This window comes from Bombyx mori, chromosome 25 (genome assembly GCF_030269925.1).
Source record: "Bombyx mori chromosome 25, ASM3026992v2".
Taxonomy (NCBI): domain Eukaryota; kingdom Metazoa; phylum Arthropoda; class Insecta; order Lepidoptera; family Bombycidae; genus Bombyx; species Bombyx mori.
The window spans coordinates 2,152,493-2,174,796 of NC_085131.1; the positions used below are offsets into that span (position 1 = coordinate 2,152,493).

Sequence of the window (22,304 nt, forward strand, 5' to 3'; positions counted from 1 at the left end):
CGTAAAGTACACAAATACAATAAATAAGTCAAATCCGATATATCTGTACATTGAAGATAGGTAATAAGAAGAGGTGACTGAAGAAAAGTAATAAAATATAAATCAGTTGTTTTTACTCTAATCGACACGATGGTGCCGTAGTCTGCGTCTCTGACTGTTGCGTTGTGGGTCGCGGGTTCGATTCCCGCACCAGACAAATATTACAACAAATAAATAAAACAACATTCGTATTAAATGTAAAATAATACGTATAATTTGGAGTCGAAATTTAACAAATAACATTTAAAGTAATAATTAAGTGGCTAACAGAAATATTCAACTTATATAAATATTCGTAAACATTAAATATACATACAGCTACAAAATCGTATCGTTCAAAGATGTACAGTCAATGGACCACAGCAGCGACGTCTGTACAAACAAACTGGACTGAAGATATGCATAAGGACTATATGCCTACGTATGATGTAGGCGGCTAAGTTCAACAATAACCGATACAAGAGTCAATATGTCCATAGATATCACAGCGTGTGTGTCGTCTTTGAGTCCTTTGAGGCATCATTGAGGTTCGGTCCAAGCTTCAGGTATTGAGGTGGGGACGGCCCCACAAGTTTTACTCTTAAAACATAAGGACAACATTTGAGATTTTTTTAGAGTAAGCAGAAGTTGACATAACTAAATTCAATTTCATACTGTAGGCACGGTTGTTTCAATTTAAGAACGATATTTATTTGCCGAGGCTTCATTTATTTCAAGTCAGGGCTGTACAACTGTACAAGGTTAGAGTGCCCATATTAATTAAATTATTTCACCTTCCAAGGATAAATAATGACCATAAATTTTCATACATTCTTGAAGTTGCACTTCTCTTGACGCCTCTCAAAAAAGGTGGTGCATTTTTGGTGTGCGACGAAAACGGTAGGCAGCGACTTGGCTCTGCCCCTGGCATTGCTGAAGTCCATGGGCAATGGTAACCACTCACCATCAGGTGGGCCGTATGCTCGTCTGCATACAAGGGCGATAAAAATAAAACTAACGAACGGCGGTATAACAGATTACTCATTTTAATGTAGAAATTTGTTATTAAGATTTGAGGATTGTATATCGATATCTTAATAGACTTTTGAATGTTTAGTATATGAACAGTGACCCCCCCCTTATAACACGGTACTCTTATAGCGCATGTTCATATTACGCGATTTAAGTCCCTCGTATAACGCGGGTATTCGAGCATATAATGCGGTGATTTCACACGTAATATTTGTGTGCTGTGAAATTTATAATGATTTTTACAGTCCATAATTAATTTCGCGTACCTTTGCACATTGGGTCGATTGTGTTGGTATAAAATTAAATTAAATTAATTTATTAAATTTGTGCTAATAGTTTTTGATTGTATAAATATTGGATATATTATATTAGGTACATTTGTACGTAACGCGTTATATGAGGTCATACAAGCGCGTTATGCGAGAACACTCCTACAACGCGCTACCGTGTTATAGGGGAGATTAGTGTATAGATTAGGCTCTGTGGGGCGCATAAACAAGAGACTGACGAGGGTCTAAAAGTTCTAAGCAAATAGAAGCTCTATATTATTTTATTTGGAGACGAAAAACTACAATAACAAACAAATACAAATCAAATTTAATTTGTGACGACGAGACTCGTACTAGCGTCTTCGCAGTACATTGCCGCTCCTAGTCACGCCATCGTGGTTCGTTGACCTCGCCCGTCCTAATTTAGTTTACGTTACATTGCGTCAAAAAAATTCGCGAGTTACATAGTTTTCATAACGATTTTTAACACACGTGTTCCTTCATATACACCACCGTGTTTGTTTGATCTTTGAAATTGCAAGTTAAAAATGAGAAAAAAATTGCTTCAATGCAAGGTGGTCCTTGTTTCCGATACAATAATAGCAATACACTTTATATTTACAGGAACATATGATAAATTTCGCGAAAAACACTATATCGGACACAGTTTAGGCACAAAACTCCTTTAAAATCTAGTCTGATCTAACTTTTATCCAAATTCCTGACGACGGCGGGCGGCGGCGACGATAGCACTTTCTTGGACAAGCGGACCTGCCCCGACACGGGGTCCCGCCCGAAGTACTTCACCTGGATCTCCGAGCCGACTTCCAGCCCCAGAACCGAGGGGTGCATTATCTGAGGGTGGGAATAAAATTATTTTACTAAAGCATAGATTATTCGTGGAAGTTTCTCGAATACGACCTCCACACATGTTCACGCCGCGACTTAAACGTTACAACTATCTAAGCGACAGATTTGTTGAGACATTATTTATTGTAGTGAGTGAATATATGTGAAATAACTACTGATACCATGCACCCACGCTTTTTTTACACTATTTTTAATTCTAATTTATTAAAATTTATTTTCTATTTTTTAGTTGGATTTTCTATAAAATCTTATTTTGTTAGTTTTTTTAAACTATTATTAATTTTTAAATTTTTAGTTGAATTACAAGTTTTTCAATTTTATTTTTAATATTGAATTGTCATTGGTCCTTAATAAGTATGCCAAATTTCGAGTTAATCCGACGTTTTGAAGGGGGTCAAAATCATGTTCAAAGATTCTGTTACATTAGACGTATGTTAGTACATACGTATGTTAGTACATACGTCTGAAGCTAATAAAAGCGTATTAAAAATACCTTCCTGTGGTCCAGCTGCGTGTTGTGCACTAAAGCCGGACTCATTCCTGGGTACAGCGTGACCAGCACGCCGATGTCCCGGACCTCGACCACTCTGGCCTTGTATATGGCCCCGAACTCCAGCTCTGGGGTCCGCTCGGAGGTGAGCCAGGAGGCCATACGCGAGCGGGCCTCGTCCATGGCGGGCCGGGAGGGCGCGAACACGCTGTACTTAGTCTCGTCCACTGGCGTCACCTGCAGGTACGATATCAGATCATCAGGGATCGGTAGTCGCCGTGGTTAAGGGCGAATTTACATTACGAAATTAGTGGCATGAAATTAATTACGTGACATTAGTTTTACCAGCAGTTTCACGTGTAATTTTTAATACTTTCGTAATGCATGCATTAATTTCATGAATGCAAATAAGTTTCGTGCCCTGCGCGATTTTTTGGTGAAATTAGTGTCATGCAACTAATTTCATAGTGTAGACGCGACGTGAAACTACTGCCGCGAAAGCGATTGCGGACGTGTGTATTTTTAGTTCGGACGCTAGTTAAAGGATAGTTCGTTTTAGTTAAAAGATAAGACGTCCGGTGCATTCGTGTGTAGCGATGGAACAGTGTTCGAATCCCGCAGGCGGGTATCAATTTTTCTAATGAAATACGTACTTAACAAATGTTCACGATTGACTTCCACGGTGAAGGAATAACATCGTGTAATAAAAAACAATACCGCAAAATTATAATTTGCGTAATTAGTGGTGGTAGGACCTTTGTGAGTCCGCATGGCTAGGTACGACCGCCCTGCCTATTTCTACCGTGAAGCAGTAATGCGTTTCGGTTTGAAGGGTGGGGCAGCCGTTGTAACCATACTGAGACCTTAGAACCTATATCTCAAGGTGGGTAGTGCATTTACGTTGTAGATATCTATGGGCTCCGGTTACCGTTTAACACCAGGTGGGCTGTAAGCAAGTCCACCCAGCTATGCAACAAAAAAAAAACCTTTTGACTGTATTCGCAAAGGGGAATGCCCATTTCAGGCCCAAAGCGGACAATAGATTAGAGAAATAAATACTTAGTGCATTAATTTTGTTATAAATAAATATGCATTTACTTTCTTCCAAATGAGCGCCACTACAGTTTACAATAAGTAGTTTAAAAAAAGTAACTCTATTGAAAAAACAAGGATTTTGATTTTTGCGGGAAAAATATTGCCAGCATCAAAACCTTTTACGTATTAAGTAAACATTTTAAGTATATAAATAAAAAAATTCAGTATTTGAGAATACTTAAAATGTGTTGTACTCGTAAAAAAAAAAGATTAAGAAAAAGAAATCAACTATCGGTTACTTAAAAAAATAATCGATATATGAATTTAATGTAATTATTTTTCATTATACTGACAACACTGAATTTTATCTGACTGACTGACACTTCGCAGTTCGCTTGCTGCTTGTGCTTACGTTCAAAATTGATGTTTTGATTTTTCTTCGATTTATTTTACTGGCTTTCTTTTATGGATTTTATTCTCCTTTCAACGACGACTTTGGCTTCAGGAGTTAAGGGTCACAGCTACATTCGATTATGTATACCGATCAATAACGTTTCATACTACGACTGAAAAACATTGTGTGAATTGTGGTTTTATTTAACCTGACCGAGATTCAAAACCATACATTGGATAAAAATACCTTAGGAACATCTCTCTTATCATAATTAATAAATTAAACATTAAGAAAAGAAAAGTTCTTTAAGTATCTCTCACAATGCGACAATTATTTATGTAGAAAATTAACCTCAAAACAATTTTTTTCTTTTTATATAATTTAATAAATAATAGTGGCGTCAATTTCAATATTTAAAATTTTTTAGATATCTAATACATTTAAGAATTTGAAACAGTCCATTTTTATAGTAATATTTGATGTCCATCTTGGGCCCAGCACACTATGGAGAGTGGGCCCTTTAGGACTAAAATCCTTTTTTTATTTCACGAGACGTATCACGGTCTACTTAATATTTTTAGTTGGTTTAAGAGCCCATACAATAAAATTAAGACTTCGGTCTCGTGTCGCAAGTTGCGCGTGCCCAAGTCCCACTCCACTCACACTCCTTTTTTTTTATTTATTGCTTATATGCGTAGACGAGCTCACAGCCCACCTGGTATTAAGTGGTTACTGGAGCCCATAGACATCTACAACGTAAATGCGCCACCCATCTTGTGATATAAGTTCTAAGGTCTCAGTATAGTTACAACGGCTAACCCACCCTTCAAACCGAAACGCATTACTGCTTCACGGCAGAAATAGGCAGGGCGGTGGTACCTACCCGTGCGGACTCACAAGAGGTCCTACCACCAGTGATTACGCAAATTATAATTTTTCGGGTTTCATTTTTATTGCACGATGTAACTCCTTCACCGTGCAAGTCAATCGTGAACATTTGTTAAGTACGTATATCATTAGAAAAATTGGTACCCGCCTGCGGGATTCGAACACCGGTGCATCGCAACAACGAATGCACCGGACGTCTTATCGTTTAGGCCACGACGACTTACCTGCACGCCGGTCTCAACGTAAAGCTTCTTCAAGTTGGAGCCGCCGAGCCCGTGGAGCTTGGGCCGCTTGTGAGCTTCCACTTCGATCTCTTCAATCACTGGCATGTTCTCTTTTAATCCTTGTCTGCTAAAGAAATCATTTGATTAGATTTTGTGTTGAATTGTGTGAATGAATGAATATGAGCTAAGTAAGCTAAGCTACCAAAGTCGTGGGAGCGTCGTGCCCCGTCTCCGAGAAACATCGTGCCCTGTATCGGGGGAGGGTTGTGCCCCGCACCGGTTGGGCGTCGTGCCCCGCACAGGTGGAGCATCGTGCCTCGCACCGGTTGGGCGTCGTGCCCCGCACCGGTTGAGCGTCGTGCCCCCCACCCGTTGGGCGTCGTGCCCGCACCGGTGGAGCGTCGTGACCCGCACCGGGTGAGCGTCGTGCCCCGCACCGGTTGGGCGTCGTGCCCCGCACCGATTTGGCGTCGTACCTCGCACCAGTTGGGCGTCGTGCCCCGCACCGGTTGGGCGTCGTGCCCCGCACCGATTTGGCGTCGTGCCCCGCACCAGTTGGGCGTCGTGCCCCGCACCGATTGGGCGTCGTGCCCCGCACCGGTTGGGCGTCATGCCCCGCACCGATTTGGCGTCGTGCCCCGCACCAGTTGGGCGTCGTGCCCCGCACCGGTTGGGCGTCGTGCCCCGCACAGGTGGAGCGTCGTGCCCCGCACCGGTTGAGCGTCGTGCCCCCCACCCGTTGGGCGTCGTGCCCGCACCGGTGGAGCGTCGTGACCCGCACCGGGTGAGCGTCGTGCCCCGCACCGGTTGGGCGTCGTGCCACGCACCGGTTGGGCGTCGTGCCCCGCACAGGTGGAGCGTCGTGCCCCGCATCGGTTGAGCGTCGTGCCCCCCACCCGTTGGGCGTCGTGCCCGCACCGGTGGAGCGTCGTGACCCGCACCGGGTGAGCGTCGTGCCCCGCACCGGTTGGGCGTCGTGCCCCGCACCGATTTGGCGTCGTACCCCGCACCAGTTGGGCGTCGTGCCCCGCACCGGTTGGGCGTCGTGCCCCGCACCGATTTGGCGTCGTGCCCCGCACCAGTTGGGCGTCGTGCCCCGCACCGATTGGGCGTCGTGCCCCGCACCGGTTGGGCGTCATGCCCCGCACCGATTTGGCGTCGTGCCCCGCACCAGTTGGGCGTCGTGCCCCGCACCGGTTGGGCGTCGTGCCCCGCACCGGTTGGGCGTCGTGCCCCGCACAGGTGGAGCGTCGTGCCCCGCACCGGTTGGGCGTCGTGCCCCGCACCGGTTGGGCGTCGTGCCCCGCACAGGTGGAGCGTCGTGCCCCGCACCGATTTGGCGTCGTGCCCCGCTCCAGTTGGGCGTCGTGCCCCGCACCGGTTGGGCGTCGTGCCCCGCACCGGTTGGGCGTCGTGCCCCGCACAGGTTGGGCGTCGTGCCCCGCACCGGTTGGGCGTCGTGCCCCGCACAGGTGGAGCGTCGTGCCCCGCACCGATTTGGCGTCGTGCCCCGCACCAGTTGGGCGTCGTGCCCCGCACCGGTTGGGCGTCGTGCCCCGCACAGGTGGAGCGTCGTGCCCCGCACCGATTTGGCGTCGTGCCCCGCACCAGTTGGGCGTCGTGCCCCGCACCGGTTGGGCGTCGTGCCCCGCACCGGTTGGGCGTCGTGCCCCGCACAGGTGGAGCGTCGTGCCCCGCACCGGTTGGGCGTCGTGCCCCGCACAGGTGGAGCGTCGTGCCCCGCACCGGTTGAGCGTCGTGCCCCCCACCCGTTGGGCGTCGTGCCCGCACCGGTGGAGCGTCGTGACCCGCACCGGGTGAGCGTCGTGCCCCGCACCGGTTGGGCGTCGTGCCACGCACCAGTTGGGCGTCGTGCCCCGCACCGGTTGGGCGTCGTGCCCCGCACAGGTGGAGCGTCGTGCCCCGCACCGGTTGGGCGTCGTGCCCCGCACCGATTTGGCGTCGTGCCCCGCACCGGTTGGGCGTCGTGCCCCGCACCGGTTGGGCGTCGTGCCCCGCACCGGTTGGGCGTCGTGCCCCGCACCGGTTGGGCGTCGTGCCCCGCACCGGTTGGGCGTCGTGCCCCGCACCGGTTGGGCGTCGTGCCCCGCACCGGTTGGGCGTCGTGCCCCGCACCGGTTGGGCGTCGTGCCCCGCACCGGTGGAGCGTCGTGCCCCGCACCGGTTGGGCGTCGTGCCCCGCACCGGTTGGGCGTCGTGCCCCGCACCGGTTGGGCGTCGTGCCCCGCACCGGTTGGGCGTCGTGCCCCGCACCGGTTGGGCGTCGTGCCCCGCACCGGGTGAGCTTCGTGCCCGGTGTGAGTCGTTCCCCGCAGCACTGGGTGCGTCGTGCCCCGCTGACCTGGGTGCGTCGAGGCATTGGTTCATGATGTCGATGATCTTGGCCTTGGCGTCGCAAGCCCGCTGCACGGCCTCCATGACGACGCGGAGCGGCAGGCCGGCCAGCTTGATGTCCGCCTGCAGCGCCGTGATGCCCTTCTTCGTGCCGGCCACTTTGAAGTCCATATCGCCCATGTAGTCTTCTATGCCCTGAGGAATTTTGAATTAACTCCTGTTTTTTAATAGTATCGTACCTTAGGTTTTTTAACTTGGAGAAGCTAATGTTGACTGGCAAGGTGGACGGAAGAAGACCACGAGGTAGGCCCGACACGTTGGACTGGCCAGATCCGCACTACCCTCGACACCACAGTTCACGATGCTCTACACTCGGCGGCAGATAGAGGCAAGGAATGGTCCGCAATAAACTCTTGTTGCGGTGGTCACGGTGTATTGAGGAAACCGAAGCAAGAAGAAGAAGGTTTTTATACGAATTAGCAGAAACAGTCAAATCTAGTTTTTATACTTCGCCAGTTAATTTTAATCATTACGCGTGACTATGGGCGGCCGAAATATATACAATTACAATTAAATTAATTAATTGGTTCTCTCCTTTATTAGCAATAGGCGCGTAGGTTCGATTCTTTTAGCCCAATATTTATTCTACGACATTCTTACAATGGTATGTATGTAATAAGCGAAGAAAAAAAAAACTAAGTTTCTAAAATTACATGTCTTTTGAAGCGAGACAGCCGGCCGAGATCAGTGACGCCGCGCGTCACCTGCCTTCATTAGGTCACTGAATCTTTATTTATCATATTTATTTTTAGTTTTCTTTTATAAAGCCGTTGTTCCCGTTAGTAGTCAAACAAAAGTGAGACTCACTAACAAATCAGTGAGTATCCTGTAGTCGGCCATGTGACCGTTCTCGTCGGCTTTAGAGACGAGCCCCACGGCGACCCCCGCGGCCGGCCCCCCCAGCGGCACCCCCGCGTCCATGAGGGCCAGCGACCCCCCGCACACCGATGCCATCGAACTCGATCCTGGGGTACAAGAACACGTTTTAATACGCTTTTATTAGCTTCAGTATGTATGTAGGTTTGTAACGGAATCTTTGAACATGATTCCCCCCCCCCCTCAAAACGTCGGATTTACTCGAAATTTGGTATATTTATTAAGGACCTATGAAAATTCAATAAAAAATAAAATAAAAAAAAACTATAATAAAAATCCAACTAAAAATAGAATATTTTTTTTATTAATTTTAAATAAAAATAGTGTAAGAAAAATTATTTTATTGTAAAAAAAAGCGTCGGGTGCATGGTATCAGTAGTTACATTTAAATTTTATGAACAGATAATGAGTAGAAGGGTTCTTTTGATAATATCCTGAAAAGCACCCCACGCTTTTTTAGAATAAAATCATTTTTTCTTATTCTTTGCTTTTTCTTTTTTAATTCAAATTTATTAAAATTTATTTTTCTATTTTTTAGTTGGATTTTCTATAAAAGCGTTTTTTGTTTGTTTTTTTTTTCACACTTTAATCTAATAAAAAGAATGGGACTGAACTGGTAGTGAAAACGAGGACGTATTGGATGGAATACCATTCGATTCTAAGACTTCAGCTGTAAGTCTGACGGTGTAGGGTAGTTGCGGCACGACGGGCAGCAGCCCCCGCTCGGCCAGGGCTCCGTGGCCGGCCTCGCGGCGCCCTGGGGCTCCGGTGCGACCCACCTCGCCGGTTGCGTATGGCGGGAATTCGTAGTGCAGGAAGAAACTTTTCTCTTTGATTCCGCTGTTCACAATTTTTTATATTATAATCAATTTATGGTTTACTTTACAATGCTTTACTAGTGGTACGACCTCTTGTGAGTCCGCGCGGGTAGGTATCACCGCCCTGCCTGTTTCAGCCGTGAAGCAGTAATGCGTTTCGGTTTGAAGGGTGGGGCAGCCGTTGTAACTATACTTGAGACCTTAGAACTTGTATCTCAAGGTGGGTGGCGCATTTACTTTGTAGATGTCTATGGGCTCCAGTAACCACTTAACACCTGGTGGGCTGTGAGCTCGTCCACCTATCTAAGCAATAAATAAAAAAAAACAATTTTCGTATTAAGTGATTGAAACAAAATCTGTCTGTGCTTTCTTATCGCAGGACAGATCTGCGGTTGGAGCGCATGTGTCGTGGTCAGCGTGAGCACCTGGTGAGCATGGTGAGCGTGTCCACCCTGAGCGCGCTGTCGGGCGAGTCGAAGGCGACGGTGCACAGCACCTGCGTCTGTCCGCGCTGGAACACCGCGCTGCCGTGGAGCGGCTCGTACAGCGACACCTGCGACCGCAACACACACTTGGAATAACTTTTGTTTTAAGAGATTTTATGACCCGGTAACTAAGCCCTTTAAGTCATGTCTTATTTTAATTTATATTCTTATTTTTATGAAAAACTAGCTGACCCGGCAGACTTCGTAGTGCCTCAATCGATAAATAAAAGACCTAAATTTTCGTATAAAATAAACTTAAAACAAAACAAAGAAAAGGAATCCGTCCGACGGGGGACACATCAAAGGGAAAACAAAATTGTTATTTTTATTTAATTTCGAGCATTTTCATATTTTTTACCTTTTAAACCTTCTCTGGACTTCCACAAATAATTCAAGACCAAAATTAGCAAAATCGGTCCAGCCGTTCTCGAGTTTTAGCGAGACTAACGAACAGCAATTCATTTTTATATATATAAGATAGAAGATAGATATAGATAGATTATAAGATGGAGTGAAATTAAATGAAATGAGATGAGATGATATGGGATAAAATATAATCTTAGTAAAATGGTGGTCAGTTACTGAGACTTTTTGCAGGATCCTGAGAAGTTACGTCCAGCGGCTCTGTTTAATTTTCCCACATTTGTGCACTTTCACAGATACTAAACAGTTAATAAACCACCAGTATTACACATTTAAACCCGAAGAAACACTAAATAGACAAAATAAAACAAATTACACAGCTTCACTTCTCGTGTTCCCGCCAAAAAGTCCCTTCGAATAACTACAGATGACAGACACCCGCAATTACACTGACATTTCATTCATTTTCTTTTGTAATGGCGGTCCTTTTTGATTTCGCCAAAGTCAAGTTTTATAGTCTGTGGTTTTGATTATGCTCAGCTGATGTCTTTTGGTGAAGTTTGGATTCTTTTTTGTTGGGTGGGCTTCGTGATTGCACAAGGTCACATCAATTTTAATTATTATTATTTTACAAAGTAATCAACTGTTGAATTACTAACCTAAAACAGGACAAACAATATATGTATATATACATATACATACATATATATATATATATGTTACAGAAAAGATTGTCAGAAGATTAGTAAGGACAAACAACTTATAGTCTAATGTTATTCTGGTGAACATATTCACATAAAATATTTACAAAAGTTGTATGTACAAGGCTCAACAAAGATTTGAAATTCGTCGGTCTGGGGATAATGTCCGGTAGAACTTCGTAAAGGGAAGGTCTTCTAGGGCAGTTAAAGAAAATGTGTTCTGCTGATCCCTCGTCGAGCCCACACTCACATAGGGAGCTATCCTTGACCCTTATTTTAGCTAGGTGAACCGGGGTACAAGCATGACCTAATCTTAACCTACATATTGTGGACGTGACTCTCTTGTTGGCTTTCCTGTATTTAAAAAACCAAGGCCGAACGAGCAACGAGTCTTGAACATCCGCGTAATGTTTGCCTTTAATGCGCTTCGAAAGGTTCCACGCTTCATTCCAGCGCGATATGAGATCGGCCTTGGCTAGAGACGTTAGATCTTGTGCATAGGTTGTGTAATGAATATCACTACCTATTGTCGTGGCATCCTTAGCACACTGATCAGCACCCTCATTACCCACTATACCGCTATGTCCCGGGATCCAAGCTAGGGTGATTTTTATGCCAGACACGTGACACCGAAAAAGAATTTCTTTAATTTTCAGAACAAAAGGGAGTTTTGACTTGGATCTGAGTTGGTTTGCAAGGATTGCCTGTAGACAGCTTCTAGAGTCGGTGAATATCACCGTGTTGTGTAGCTTATGTGATTCTATATACATCAGGGCTTCAAGGATAGCTAGCGCCTCTCCTGTAAAAACCGAGGCTTGAGGGGGACACTTAAAGTTTAAAATGATTTTGTACTCCGGTATCCAGACAGCGAAGCCTACACAGCCGTCAGCTTTTATTTTTGATGCGTCAGTGAACATAGTATGCCAACCGTTCCATTTACTATTGACGACAGAGTTAAATTTGGCGTTTGCACCGGGGTCATCTTTATTTATTCCGATATTTAGAACAATGTCCGGACGGTATAGAATTGCATTATAAGGTGTGAGGAATAATGGATTTAACCTACATTGATAGACGGGACAGGGGAGGCTGATAAACTTAACAAAACTGGTGAAGAGGCATGGGTGGGACTTATGATTCCAGTAACTGTTGAAATAGATGTGTTCCGAAAGAGTATGTAACTTTGAAATAAGGGGGTGGTTAGAAAGCTGAAAATTTTTGTAAATGAATCTGTCCGATAAGTATTGTCTCCTCAAGTGCAAGGGGGGTTCTGCACATTCAACCTGAAGGGCGTTAATGGGGGAAGACTTCATTGCTCCGATTATGATACGTAGGCACTTTGATTGGATCCTGTCCAAGGAGGTTAAGGCAGACTTATTGCAAGGTTCTAGAATGTGAGTGCCATAATCAAAATGGCTGCGAATCAAGGCGTTATATAACAGTTTTTGAGTGTAGGGGTGTGATCCCCACCATACGCCTGACAGGGGGCGAAGAATATGGATGTTCTTTTCGCACTTTTTGATGATGTGGTTAATGTGTTGGACACCAGTCATACGCGAGTCAAGAACGACTCCGAGAAATTTTACTGAGTTTCGCACTGGGAATATTTTGCCATCAAACGAGACAATGACGTCGGGAATAGATCGCATGCGAGAAAATGTCACTACACTGCTCTTCTCAACTGAAAGGGATAGACCATGATTACCTAACCAGTCATGGAGATAGTTAATAGCGGAGTTGAGGCGAGCAGAGGCATCCCCTAAGTCCCTGACTGAGACGTATAGAGCCAAATCATCCGCATATTGTAGTACGTTGCAGAATGAATTTACCGAAAGTTCTAGGTCGTAGGTATACAAGTTGTATAATAGAGGGCTTAAAACTGATCCCTGAGGGAGGCCCTTCCATAGAAGTCTAGGAGGAAGTAAAGAATTTTGGCAAGAAATTAAAATGGCTCTAGATGAAAATAGATTAGATATGAAGTTAACCATCTTCTCTGGGATACTCAGCTGGAGCATTTTTTGCCTGAGTACAGGAAGAAGGACATTATCGTATGCGGATGCAATGTCAAGAAAAACCCCGACCAAGGACTCTCTTTTAGAGAGAGCAATGCGTATATCCGTTGCAAGGCAACCTACGCTATCCATAGTGCTCAATCCCTTCCTAAAGCCAAATTGACTTGCAGGGAGGATGCCTCTACTCTCCACAAACCACTCCAATCTATTTTTAACAAGATGTTCTAAAATTTTGCTCATGGTACATGATAGGGCGATGGGACGGTAGCTACTTGACTCGTTATTAGGTTTTGCTGGCTTGAGGATAGGGACGATTATTTGGGTTTTCCATTCATCTGGAGGGATTCCTAAAGAATAAATATTATTTAATATGTTTAGAAATATTAATTTGGACGTAAAGCTACATTTGACAATGAATGAATAAGGTATTCCATCGATTCCCGGGGACGAGTCCTTAAGAGACTCCAAAACTGCAGTTAGTTCGTCCAGAGAAAAAGGGGCCACAAGAGTATCAGGAGTAGGTGAAAGCGGAGGGGGAAGGGAAGAGGACTCAGCTAAGGTGGGAACGTAAGGGGGAGCAAGTCGACATGAGAATGAATCGATCCAAACCGATGGGTCGTTCGAAGAAGAATTGTGGTCTACAGATACGGATCCGCGAAATCTCCTGACATTATTCCAGACCAAAGAAGGGCGGGAACTGGGAGAAAGAGACTCACAAAACATGTTCCAGCCCAGTCTCTTTCGTTCAGATAGTGTTCTGACTGTCCTTGCAGCTACTTCTTTATAACTTATGTAATTAGCTGGAGACATGTGTAACGCGTACTCCATCTCGGCTTCTTTACGTTGTTTACATAGATCAGAGCAGTCAGAGTCCCACCAGGGAAGTGATGGGATTTTACCCCTAGAAGCGTTTTTAGTAGGAATCGCTGTCTCTGCTGCTGAAAGTAAAGCATTCCTAAAGATGGAGTAAGCAGCATGAGTGTTCTCATGGGGGACTGGGGAAAGATGAACCAAAAGAGCGTCAACAGACTGAGAGAACAGGGTCCAGTCCGCCTTCGACAAATTAAATTTAAGTCGAGGGTTGCGAGGAGGGAGTATATAATTAGAGGAGTCAGGAAAGGACATAAGGATGGGGAAATGATCACTACCATGCGTATTGCACAGCGTAAGCCATGTGAGGCGCGAAGAGGTGGCTGGAGTGCATAGAGAAAGGTCTACAGCGGATTTTGGGTTCTGGCCAGGAAGAACTCTACGTGTGGGGGAGCCGTCATTGAGGATGCAGAGGTTGTGGTCATCAACTAGGTCAAGGAAGGCGGAGGATAGGGAATCATTCTGATAACAACCCCATGAACTGTGGTGGATGTTAAAGTCACCCAATACAGCAACAGGAGGGGGGAGGGCACCAATGATTGAGAATAGATTTGTTAGGATGGACATGTTAGGATCAGGTATATAAACGGATAAAAAAGATATATCTAAGGCTCTAACAGCCACTACATTGAAGCAGTTACTGTCATGTGGAGGGAGGGTGATCTGGGAATATGGGATGGATCTCGAAACTAAAATGCAGCTACCGCATTTTCCGTTGTTCTTATCATCCCGGAGGCACGCAAAACCGGGAACCCTGAAGCGGGAGCCCGGGAGTAGGCGTGACTCCTGGACAGCAAAAATCAAGGGGTTATGCTTATTTATGAGAAAAATCAGTTCAGCTTTTTTTAATCTAATGCTGCGACAATTCCACTGTAGGATTGTTGGGAACATTGTTGAAAATCGAAATCAGCTGAGTCAGTTTTTGATAGACGTTGTTCGGTAGGGCTACATCATTCATTTTCGAAATGATGTTGATGAGGGTGGACAAGAGAAGTTCTAGTAGATTTTCTTGTTGAGGGGGGTTGGGAGATAACAGAGCGCATCCATTGGGGGTGGTGGAGGCTGGAGTATCTACAATACGACAGTGGGCTTCTCTATCGTAGCCTGGGCTTAGAGCAGCAGAATATGGGCGTCGGGCTATATTAACAGTCTTCTTATAAGAAGAGGACTGAGAATTGGGATGGAGTGGCTGAGAGAGATCAGTGTGGATTGTCGGAGGATACGTGGACGGAAATGATTGAGTCATTCGGGCAGTATCTGCAAATGATCTTCTCACCTGTGGGAACCTAGCCGATGCTTCTAAATATGAGATGCTTTCCTGTGACATAACTAATTTGATCGATTTTTGTCGACTGTGCTCTGGGCAGGATGTGTCAGTGGCAGAGTGGGGGCCGGAACAGAACAGGCATAGAGGGGATGACTTCGAGCAGGTAATTCCTTCGTGGGGTTGGGAGCAAATAAAGCAACGAGGGGCTGATCGACACTGCGTTGAAATATGGCCGAATCGGCAGCACTTGTTGCACTGGATAATGGGAAGGACATAAACTTCAACTGGGAGAGAAGTAAAAAAGCAGAAAATCCGATTTGGAAGTTTTTGACCAGAGAAAGTTAAAACTACAGATTGGGTAGGTATCCAGGTAGGGACATTATTTTCTATTTTCTTCCTATTCAAGCGGCGTGCTTTAATGACTGCACCGCAGCCAGCAGGAACTTCTACCGATTGGACCAGCTCCTCTAAAGTCCATTCTACTGGAACATCACGCACAATTCCCATTCGTGTAACATTATAAGATGGGATGTTCGCTTCAAATTTAGCCGGCTGAAGTGCTGGGTGTTCTAGAAAAGCGTTAGCCGCAGCAGCAGATTTAAATTCCACTGAAACCCTGTTGCGGCCAATGCGTTTCACACCATCCTGTATTACATTTTTTATGCTGTTTCTGAATAGAAAGTGTCCGAATTTGATGGGTTTCAAGGTGGGACCAGCAGACACATCTGTTACCGTCTTATTAACGTGGACTAAAAAAGGGGCAATGTCATCTTCACAGTATCGGGTCTTACGTTCAACAAAATCGGGATGTGTGTACGTGGACTGAATCGACGGCGAAGTTTGTGAAAGATTAGTAATCGTTTTTTTAGGGGGAATGTTTTCCTCAGACTGTGGTGGTCGTTTTCTGGAATTGGGTGGATCTATATCCATCTGAGAAGAAAAGTTTTGTGAGTGGGGCGCACGTGGTCCTTTATAACCTCCCCCGGGATCGTGCGGGTCATCCATGATTCTTACCTTTTAATAATATAACAAACACAATATATTTACACTCACGGCACAACAGATATATACCAACACCAACACGAATCAGTAGCGCAAGTCAACAGCAATTTAAACAAATAATATTAATTAAAACACCGGGAAACTTCGAAGACACTTGTGTTCACACTCGACGTCACCCGAAGAAAAAAAAACTACACTGACAGACTTGGAAAAACTAATTTTAACAGATATGTAATTATTTAAGTAAAGAAAATCCAATCATTCTTTTGGTGAAATTATCATTTTAAATAATGAATAAATTTTAATACTGCCTTACGACCCAACACAACATCATTCGTGGCAAACCTTTCTGTACACATTGTATTCTTTGTTGGATCTTTGCTTATTTATAAAGTTGCATGTACTCAGGGTGAAAATAAAAAAATATTGTATAAAGTTGTGAAGAGTATCATTACAAAACTTAAGTAATTGAATCACTGAAAAAGTATCCAAACTATTTATTAATATTGACTTTTTAAATTATATATAAATGAATGAACGAATTCACAGGTAAAAATAATATTTAAGGATCATATTAGAAACGTTTCAGCTAATGTAGATAATTGCGTTCTGTGTAACGCGTAAGTCGATTAAAAGCTTCAGTAATTTCATGGAACCTAACCTATAATATGTGATGGTGTCTCTGTAAAAATATTTTATGTAACTTCCACTCTTACCTGGCAGCTAATATCTCTGAGCTGATCAAGATGCCGGCCGTCGCATCTCGTGTCAGTCTCGAAGATCATCTCGCGGAATATCTGCTTGAGGTTCTCGTTGAAGCAGTCCTGGAGACGGGTCACGTCTATGTTCGTGTCCCGGAACTGGTTCAGCACGGTCTGTCGTAGATCGGATATGGCGTTATCCCGGGACGTCTTATCGTGGGTGAAGTCACTGAAAAAAATATATATTCAGAACAACAGTGTGGATGCTGTCAAACTCCTCGATGTAAGACGATGTAACTCGTTTGAAGTCGTCGTGGCCTAACGGATAAGACGTCCGATACATTTGTGTTGAGCGGTTTTCGAATCTCAGGCGGGTACCAATTTTTCTAATGAAATACGTACTCAACTAATGTTCACGATTGACTTCCACGGTGAAGGAATAACATCGTGTAATAAAAATGAAACCCGCAAAATTATAATTTGCGTAATTACTGGTGGTAGGACCTCTTGTGAGTACCACCACTCTGCCTATTTCTGCCGTGAAGCAGTAATGCGTCTCGGTCTGAAGGGTGGGCAGCCGTTGTAACTATACTGAGATTTTAAAACTTATATCTCAAGGTGGGTGGCGCATTTACGTGGGCTCCAGTAACCACTTAACACCGGGTGGGCTGTGAGCTCGTTCCAACCATGTAATCAATAAAAAAAAAGGCAAAGATCTAAATTTGTTAATAATAATACCTCATAAATATAATAATAATACCTCATAAATATAATAATAATACCTCATAAATATAATCATAATACTTCAAAAATAATTAGGCCTAATTAATTTAAAACAATATACCTCAATATTTCTCTGATTTTCATAGAAGATAATATTTTGATAGTATCAACAATGTTTTGTTCTAGAGGTGGTTGAATTTCATATTCTCTTTTCATTTTACCATGATCCTTCTGCAGTTTCTCTATCCCTCTCACAATTTGTTGAGCTTCTTTGGTTCCTGAAAGAGATAGAAATAAAACTTTGGTTCAGAGCATTTTTGTTGTGTCCACTGTCAATGTGTGTTGTGTAAATCTTTTCTTCTCAGAATCATTCAATGACTGTAATTACATATTCTATAGTATCTATAGTGCCAAACTAAATAATAAGTTCATTAGATACATAATGAAATTAGTATGACAAGGGACAAGCCTTTTTGTGATAGTAATAACAGTATACATTTCTACTTATAATAGCCTACTAGTATATCAGAGGAAGTGTGAAAGTAGCCCCGGTAATTAAAAATTAAAGAGCGGATGGTTAGTGTGGTATGGACATGTGATGCATAGAGAGAAGATGCAAAGAAATAGTAGTGCAAGACAGAGGAGGAAGAGGTTGACCGAAGAAGACATGGATGGAGTGTGTGAATGACGATATGAAAGAGAGAGAGAGAGAGAGAAGCGAGTATTGAGATTACGATTAATAGAAGAGAATGGAAGAGAAAAATTTGCTGTACCGACCCCACCCAGTGGGATAATATGGAGAAAAAAAGAAGACTACATAGCCTACTTCTGCTTCGTAACAATAATGCATTCCAAGTTGAAGGTAGTAAAGCCATTATACTATACAATTACTGTCCCAGAGTGGTGACATTCACATAGTGATATCTATAAGCTCTGTTAACAACAGCCTTCAGATGAGCCATAAAATAAAAACAGCAAGTTTATAGCAGCTTGATTTTATCAAACGGTATTACTATATTGAAAAATATTTTAATAATTTGTGATTGACGACAATCTTAGAAAATATATAGCAAAGTTACGTTTTTATTTATATACGGGTTTATATTCTGATTCTATTTATAGAAAATATTCTGATTAAAAAATCAACTTACATTCATACCTAATTTGATGGCCTTGAGTAGATCCTGCTGTAGGATGTCGGAGGCGCTACCTTCCAGCATCACTACTAGATTACTGCTGGTAGCTGTCACGATTAAGTTCAAAACAGACTTCTCCAATTCTTTACGTGTTGGATTTATTATTAATTCATTGTCAATTTGACCTAATCTGAAAGAAGAATTATGAGCTGGATACAGATATATAGATTACACAAAACTCTTGGTAATTTAAAATTTATTTAAAGTTTAATGAAAAGCTAATTTAATATTTGTGTAAGCTATGAAAATTGTAATACCGAACAGCACCAACAGGGCCATTCCACGGCACATCGGAAAGTGCAAGTGCTGCACTTGCCGCATTTATAGCTACTGTTTCAGGCAAATTCGTTCCATCCATCGCCAACATGTTGCATACTATCTGTGTATCATAGTTGTAGTTATTCGGGAAGAGCGGACGTAGGGAACGATCTATTACTCGTGAAGTAAGAATTTCTTTTTCTGATGGACCTGTTAAAATAAATTTGTCTTGGTATTATCTAGTTTTTCTTTGTAACTACTGCTTATGCAAAGTGTTTAGTTAAAATAAAATCTATCCATTTTTGACATGCTTTTGTATGCATGTATATTTGCTGGTATTTGATCATCATTTTTAACAACTTCAAGAGGTCCATTTAACTGGAAAATTTGGACACATCAAAAACAATAATTTTACAACTTCCCTATGCTGACTAGCATCAACAGAATAAAAAAAGATGAACTTGATTATTAGTTCAGATTGCTGTTTGGCATATTTTGTCAGTTTTTGCAGCAATGCTGTCTAGACATTAATAGCAGTATTAAACTTTGAAAAATGAAACTGAATTCTCAATTACAATTATTATACAATGGCTCTCATATATTATATTTTATATCCAATGAATGCAATTTATACAGGATCAGTTATGAAAATATTGGTTATGCAGTAGATAGAGCCCATTTTATTTGACTTCAGTGTATTAAAATGAATTGACTGACAAATCTGTTGGCTTAAATGTTTGACGACTGATTGTTACATGTCTTACCCAGTTCTCTCCTAAAAAAATTGGTAGGAATTCGTCCTGCGGCTGCGGCTTTTTGTCTGTAGTCAACTGTGAGTGGTAAGAACGAAGTGGGATTTTGTTTAGCTTTTGACACAACAGTTGATAGCACGCTTGTGTTACCGAGGGACACAACACATGCTCCATCTGCGAATCTTGCGTAACGGCCCGTGGACAATTTCAGGGTGGTCCTGAAAATTATTGGAATTAATTTTAAAACTTTTAAATTTTTTATATCGATTTTATAAAATTAGTATTTTATTGCTATTTTTTATTTATATCAAAGTTATATAAATTATTGAGTTTACTGTATATTCTAAAAGGAATGGTAGATTTGTAATTGTTATATATTTTTATTGATATGTACCGATATATAACCTTAAATATTCTAACCTCGAAACTTACCCGTTAGTAAAAGGAATATCAATTACGCCAAGTTTGGCTTGTGATGAGAGAAATCTACAGTAATACCGACTTTTCGTCTTCAATTTTGTTAATAATATACATTTTTTATGTAACATTTTCTTGTGTATATGATCTTGAGAGTCAAAAAGGACACCCGTTATGATATTAGAAGTACTATAGAATTTATGGTTTTAGTTAAAAAATAATCTTAATGATTTGTTTACTTTTCATAATAATATCTATATTATAAGTTCGCCAATTAACGAAAGTCACTAAAAATAAGTTTAAATTAGACAATATCAAGCAAAAACTTTGACTGATGTTGTTTGACTGAATGTTGATAATTTTCTTTGACAGTTGACAGTCTTGAAACTATAGACCTTTAATTCTTCTTCTTCTTCGTCGCTTTCTTCATTGCTGAAGGTCGTGTCCCTGAAACTTGACCGTTGCCTGTCTCGTGAGCTGTTTCCATCTCGTCCGGTCCTCAGCTGCTCGAATGGCGGTTGCGACTGGCAACCCAGTTAGAGCGGTTACTTGATCACACCAACGGCTAGGTAATCGGCCGCGGGGTCTCTTTCCTTCTACTTTGCCCGTCACAATCACTTTGTCCAAGTTATCTGACTGTCGGCGGGCAATATGACCGAAGTAGCTGAGGATCCTCTGGTAACAGATTGTTGAGAGCCTGACTCGGATGCGAAGCTGATCCAGGATAGATTTATTTGTCCTCTTGGCCGTCCACGGAATTCGGAGCATTCGTCTCCAGCACCACATTTCAAATGCATTTATTTTCTTGCGCTCGGATGCCTTAATTGTCCAGGACTCTGCCCCGTAGAGAAAGATTGAGAAAACTAAGGTTCGGACGAGTCTCATTTTCGTGACGTTAGAGACTTTGCGATTTTGCCATATTCGTTTGAGCTTGGTCATCGCTGTTTTGGCCATCTGCGTCCTCCTCCTTATCTCTCCCTCACTGCCTCCGCGGTCGGTCAGTAAGGACCCGAGGTATATGAACTCGCTGACGAATTCTAGATCTGATAGCTCTCCAGTTCTTGAGAGTTGACTGGTTCTGTCCACTATCATGACCTTTGTTTTGGACTTATTAACGGAGAGCCCCACCAAACTACTCTCATACTCCACTCTACGGAATAGGTCAGCAAGCTCCTTCTCAGATGACGCGAAAAGACCTTTAATACTTCAGTGCTTGAAACACATTTTGACCTGGAGTCTGGACGAACAGATTAAACAGTTTTAAGGATATTTATTAGTTAAAGGTATAATCGCATTGGATATAAAATAAAATTCGCCAAGCATTTGACGCGTTAATGCGGGTCAACAAATTTTAAAATTCTTGGGACTTATTTTCAAGTTTAAAAAAACCTTCTTTTCTGTACATTACAAATACTTGACACTTAATATTTAAAGCTAAAGCATAATAGAATCAATCTTAAAGTTAAACAATCAAACAATAAGTCACAATATTCAGAATCAAATCATCTCTGATGATCTTTGCAAGCATTATCTTTTCTTATTTTGGAATATCAGTACTCGTTAATAAACTCAATAGGTTATAATAGCTACATCAAACACAAGCCCAAGTAAAATCAATGCTTCGGTGAATCTCAAAGGGATCGAAATCGCGACCTACTGAGAAGATCCAGTAAAAAACTCAGTAGGCTCTGTCCGTGGGTTAAGTTGCATGATGACTCCTTTGTCGCGGTCGACAGGTTTGACAAGAATTGTGACCGATGCGATGCTTGGAATAAAACTGGTGAAAAGCACTGAGAGGGCGACGCGACGGCTTCTGTTTAACGTTTGTCCTGTTCTTAATAAGCATTGCGTTACGAATAATTCCATCTTTAGACAATTGTTGTCGCTTCCAATTGCATTTGAGAGTAGTTGAATATAAGATATTTGGTAATAAAATTATTTTGCGTAATTACTTTTTTTTACCTACCATTTAAGTTTTGATCTGGACCTTTTAGTTCTGAACAGATTTTTTGATAAAAATGAAATTCGAATTTTTTTTTTTATTAAATCATTTTGTACCTATCTAAAAGTGCTATTATGCTTGTGATATTTTTTTTTTTATTGCCCTTGTAGGCAGACGAGCATACGGCCCACCTGATGGTGAGTGGTTACCGTTGCCCATGGACTTCAGCAATGCCAGGGGCAGAACCAAGCCGCTGCCTACCGCTTAATACTCTCCACAAGCCTCG

The 22,304-nt window shown here is 42.8% G+C and overlaps 2 protein-coding genes across 4 annotated transcripts in view; one reads left to right on the plus strand and one right to left on the minus strand.

Annotated features, from left to right (window-relative positions):
• LOC105842984 (uncharacterized) overlaps positions 1 to 22,304 on the plus strand; it is a 204,130-nt gene that overhangs the window by 158,620 nt on the left and 23,206 nt on the right. The gene's annotated exons all lie outside the window — the stretch shown is intronic.
• Positions 229 to 21,069, minus strand: LOC101735544 (polyribonucleotide nucleotidyltransferase 1, mitochondrial). 3 transcript variants are annotated; one of them, XM_062676039.1, is made up of 13 exons: positions 20,472 to 21,069; positions 19,672 to 19,877; positions 18,907 to 19,117; positions 18,613 to 18,779; positions 17,575 to 17,731; positions 16,746 to 16,959; positions 9,755 to 9,882; positions 9,161 to 9,351; positions 8,443 to 8,600; positions 7,583 to 7,770; positions 5,221 to 5,347; positions 2,683 to 2,916; positions 229 to 2,174 (listed from the first exon to the last, which is right to left on the minus strand). In XM_062676039.1, the coding sequence occupies exons 3-13, from the start codon at positions 19,014 to 19,016 to the stop codon at positions 2,022 to 2,024; spliced, it is 1,827 nt and encodes a 608-aa protein (XP_062532023.1). In that variant the 5' UTR covers positions 19,017 to 19,117; positions 19,672 to 19,877; positions 20,472 to 21,069; the 3' UTR covers positions 229 to 2,021. The 3 variants fall into 3 exon arrangements, with proteins under 3 accessions (XP_062532023.1, XP_037876133.1, XP_037876132.1); XM_038020205.2 differs by lacking the exon at positions 20,472 to 21,069 and adding an exon at positions 20,092 to 20,441 and having other exon boundaries at positions 5,221 to 5,344; XM_038020204.2 differs by lacking the exon at positions 20,472 to 21,069 and adding an exon at positions 20,092 to 20,441.